The 3,625-nt window shown below is 42.5% G+C and overlaps 1 protein-coding gene across 1 annotated transcript; it reads right to left on the reverse strand.

Moving 5' to 3' along the window:
* Window positions 1-1,954: 1,954 nt before the first annotated feature.
* Window positions 1,955-2,905, reverse strand: LOC121541350 (olfactory receptor 6N1-like). The gene has a single exon (XM_041850326.1). It carries the CDS (start codon window positions 2,903-2,905, stop codon window positions 1,955-1,957), a length of 951 nt encoding a protein of 316 aa, XP_041706260.1.
* Window positions 2,906-3,625: the final 720 nt, after the last annotated feature.

Raw genomic sequence — 3,625 nt, forward strand, 5'->3', positions numbered from 1 at the left:
ATGTCCTGACAACTGATACACAGAAATGTTCTTGCAAAATTCCCATGAAACGTGTCTAGAACATTCATATCTTATATTCTGTGAACATGGCAACCATGTTCACACACACAGCAGTCAGGTATTACCAGTACTGTAATGGCTTACAGATTGCGGTGACACTGTTGACACTTACAATGGCTTGTTTTTATTGTTACTAAACTTCAAATCAAATATATATATAAATATATAGCTATTTCATTAACAGCAATGCACAGTGACATAGTGGTCTTCTCTCATATAAAGCATTACCCATATTTTATATGTCTTTGTGTCTGTAACCTTAAATGTATTTTGTAAAGGGATCCTTTAAATGAGACCAAACTCTTTGGTCCTGTGTGGCTCAGACATACATCCTAGGATACATCCCAAATGGTGCCCTATTCCCTATATAGTGTATTACTTTTGGGTCCTGGTCAAAAGTAGTGCACTATAAAGGGAATAGTGTACCATTTGGAACGCAGGCCCAGTGTCCTTTTGTCTTCCAGCCTCTCCAGTGCATCCCCATAGGCCTCGATAACCAGGTACTAATTGAATGAATGCATCCAGTCATTAATAATGGTCCTTATGGTTGATGACGGTGACACGACTACTACGCTGGTGGGGATTGTGACCTACCAAAGCTGTGCAGCGTAGTGTAGCTATAATTTCTTGACTTAATTATTATGTCACTTTCTTCAGAGGGCCTGTGGGTTCAGTGATAAAGAGTCGGGTTACAATCAAGTTCCCTTCTGTAGATGAATCCTTCCAACTAGCATCAGCAGCACAAACTTCAGTGGCACAACAAAGGTTAAACCATCACTTCACTTCTCTGTCATTCACACATATCTCTCTCCTGAATCTCTTCTCACGCGCAGGTGAGTATGGGAAGGGTAATTTCAGAATAAAACATAAATGATAGATGGCGATGCCATAATAAAAGTCTCGATATACCTTACATACAGTAGCTCTGATTACTAAACTATAGCTGAACACCATGGCTACACTAGTACTATTGACAGTCTCTTCATGGTGTGCTTGGGGCTGTGATCCTGGCCTAATAAGCATCTCTGCCATGAAATAAGGAAGAGTAAAATGTGTTCCGAGAGGGATTCATCCTTTTCCAATTTAGGTGTTTGTTCAATTGGGTGTTTGTTGTGGTGTGTATCGGTGTTGTGGTGTGTATCGGTGTTGTGGTGTGTATTGGGTGGTTGAGTTTATACATTTAAAAAAATATCAGACAGAAAAACAAATGTGTGTTTGTTATTGGGTCAGGTGACCGGAGTATGCAGCCTGGGAGAGAGTCAATGCTTTATTCCCCTCGGTTCATCACAATATATAGGGGTTATATAATCAAATCATGTTTATTTTTCATATGCAGGACACATGTTGTGTAACCAGTACAATGAAATGCTAACTTGCAGGTATAACTCTCGACATTGCAACAACAATAAAATAACTAAGTAGAATATCCAATCAGTTGAGGCTGCTGAGGGGAGGACGGCTGATAATAATATCTGGAATGGAGTCAATGGAATGGCATTAAACACATGGAAACCACATCTTTGATGTGTTTGATACCATTCCATTGACTCCATTCCAGACATTATTATGAGCCATCCTCCCCTCAGCAGCCTCCACTGTATTCAAGGTAATAAAATAAAAACATTTAGTGAAAAATATAAATACAGGACAATTTACAAGGGCTGTAATGTAAAGTGCTACCAGAAGAAGCTGTAACTATTTAAACCTTGGACTGTGGTTATTCAACAGAAATCCAATCAGATCTTGCTTGTAGACAATGCAGCTCTTAAAGGCAACGTAAACGCTGCTGATGTGAGCTTAATTGGGAATTACCTTTAAAACCTTTTAAAGCGCACATTAGTGCGGCTTCTTATTGAATCCCGGGCCAAGTCACAAAAACAATACTTTTCACTTTTCATTTAATTGCTGTGATTCTGTTTCTAAAAAGTATCTGAAACAATCTCTTTCTAATCTCTTTGGTCTTCAGACAGTAGACTATAGGGTTGATCAGAGAAGGCAACAGCGAGGCTATAATCAGTATGGCATTACGCTCCGTCAGATCCAGCCTCAGCCCTATCCTCGTCAACAACACAGAGACTAACTTGGGAGCGTAGTAACTGGACACCACAATGATGTGACAAATACAGGTATTAAACACCTGCACTCTGCTCTCATTGTTAGGAAGTCTCAGTACTGTGTAGATCAGATTCACGTATGACAGCAGAATGAATGTGAGCTGTGCACCAATCAACCACAGACCCAGGATGGTGGGAAGCATCCAATAGGGTTCAGGGTTGACACACGCGGCTCTGACCATAGCAGGATAGTCACAGAACACATATCTGATGATGGGCTGGCAGTATGGGAGACTGTCTGCTTGGGCTGCTACTAAACACATTACCCCTAACCCTATCAGCCAGGTAGCTATGATCAGCAGGAAGAGCCGTGGGTTGGTCAGGATGCTGTGGTACCTAAGAGGGGTGCTGATAGCGATGGTTCGGTCCAAAGCCATCAGGGACAGGGCCAGACACTCTTCGATGTCACCCAGGTGGTAGATGTACATGCGTGATATGCAGGAGTAGTAAGAGATGGTTTTGACCTCAGCCAGCAGTACAGAGATCATAGTGGTGCTGGAGCTGGTGGTGAACATGATGTCCACCACGGCCAGGTTACAGACGAGGAGGTACATGGGCGTGTGCAGCCGTCTGTCCGACACGATGATGCAGATGTTGGTGCCGCTTCCCAGAAGCACCAGGAAATAAGTGATGAAGATGAGGAAGCCCAGGAGCTTCTGGTGGGAGAGGTGGTCGAAGCCTGTGATGGTAAACTCCTCCACATTCTGCCCCGTGAAATTCACTGAAGACATCCTACACAAGCGTCAGCCTACACAGACATAAAGATAATATATAACACAATAGCTCTAGAGTTAAAGTAAGACACGAACAAGTGCTTACACAAGTCGCACGATAAATATTTTTACAGTTTCTTCATGGAAGACACTGTATCTGTGCTGAGTGAAAGCCCCCCATTGAATCTAGCTGAGTAGACAGAACTCTAACACCCCTAGCCTGCATACTGTGACACTGTCAGCACTTATAGTTGATCAACCCACGTAGTGAAAAGGAGGGGGAGGTGTTTCCCAAATAATAGGTCAGGACCCATTGGGAGAACACAGCCAATTGCTTTTGAATCATAGCCTAAGTTTTGGTCTTGGCTAGAATTTGTTTGTAACTAATCAGGGAATGACTGTCAATAACCCATAAATGAATTGCCAATAAGAAAAATGGCCTGGATCTGACTACCTCTCAGGATATAGCATCTCCTTAAAAGTGAGTGGTATCGTATCTCTGGGGGAGTAAACACCTACAGACCACAGGTTCAATCATTAGACGCTATGCTATGCTATGCTATGCCATGCTATGCTATGGCGCTATGTTTTCTCTGGGGTTCAACACCTACAGTCCCCAGGTCCAGAGGTCTAATCATTAGACTAATGGTTTCCCTGAATTCCCACCTCTCTTATTAAGGTTAATACACATCATCAGGGAGCAGAATTACGACTTTCTCATTGAATTGATAGTCCCAC

The sequence above is a fragment of the Coregonus clupeaformis genome, chromosome 27 (assembly GCF_020615455.1).
Source record: "Coregonus clupeaformis isolate EN_2021a chromosome 27, ASM2061545v1, whole genome shotgun sequence".
In the NCBI taxonomy this organism is placed as follows: Eukaryota; Metazoa; Chordata; class Actinopteri; order Salmoniformes; family Salmonidae; genus Coregonus; species Coregonus clupeaformis.

What these genes read in the sequence shown, in the direction of transcription:
- LOC121541350 (XM_041850326.1), bottom strand. Translation starts at nt 2,905, where the DNA reads ATGTCTTCAGTGAATTTCACGGGGCAGAATGTGGAGGAGTTTACCATC.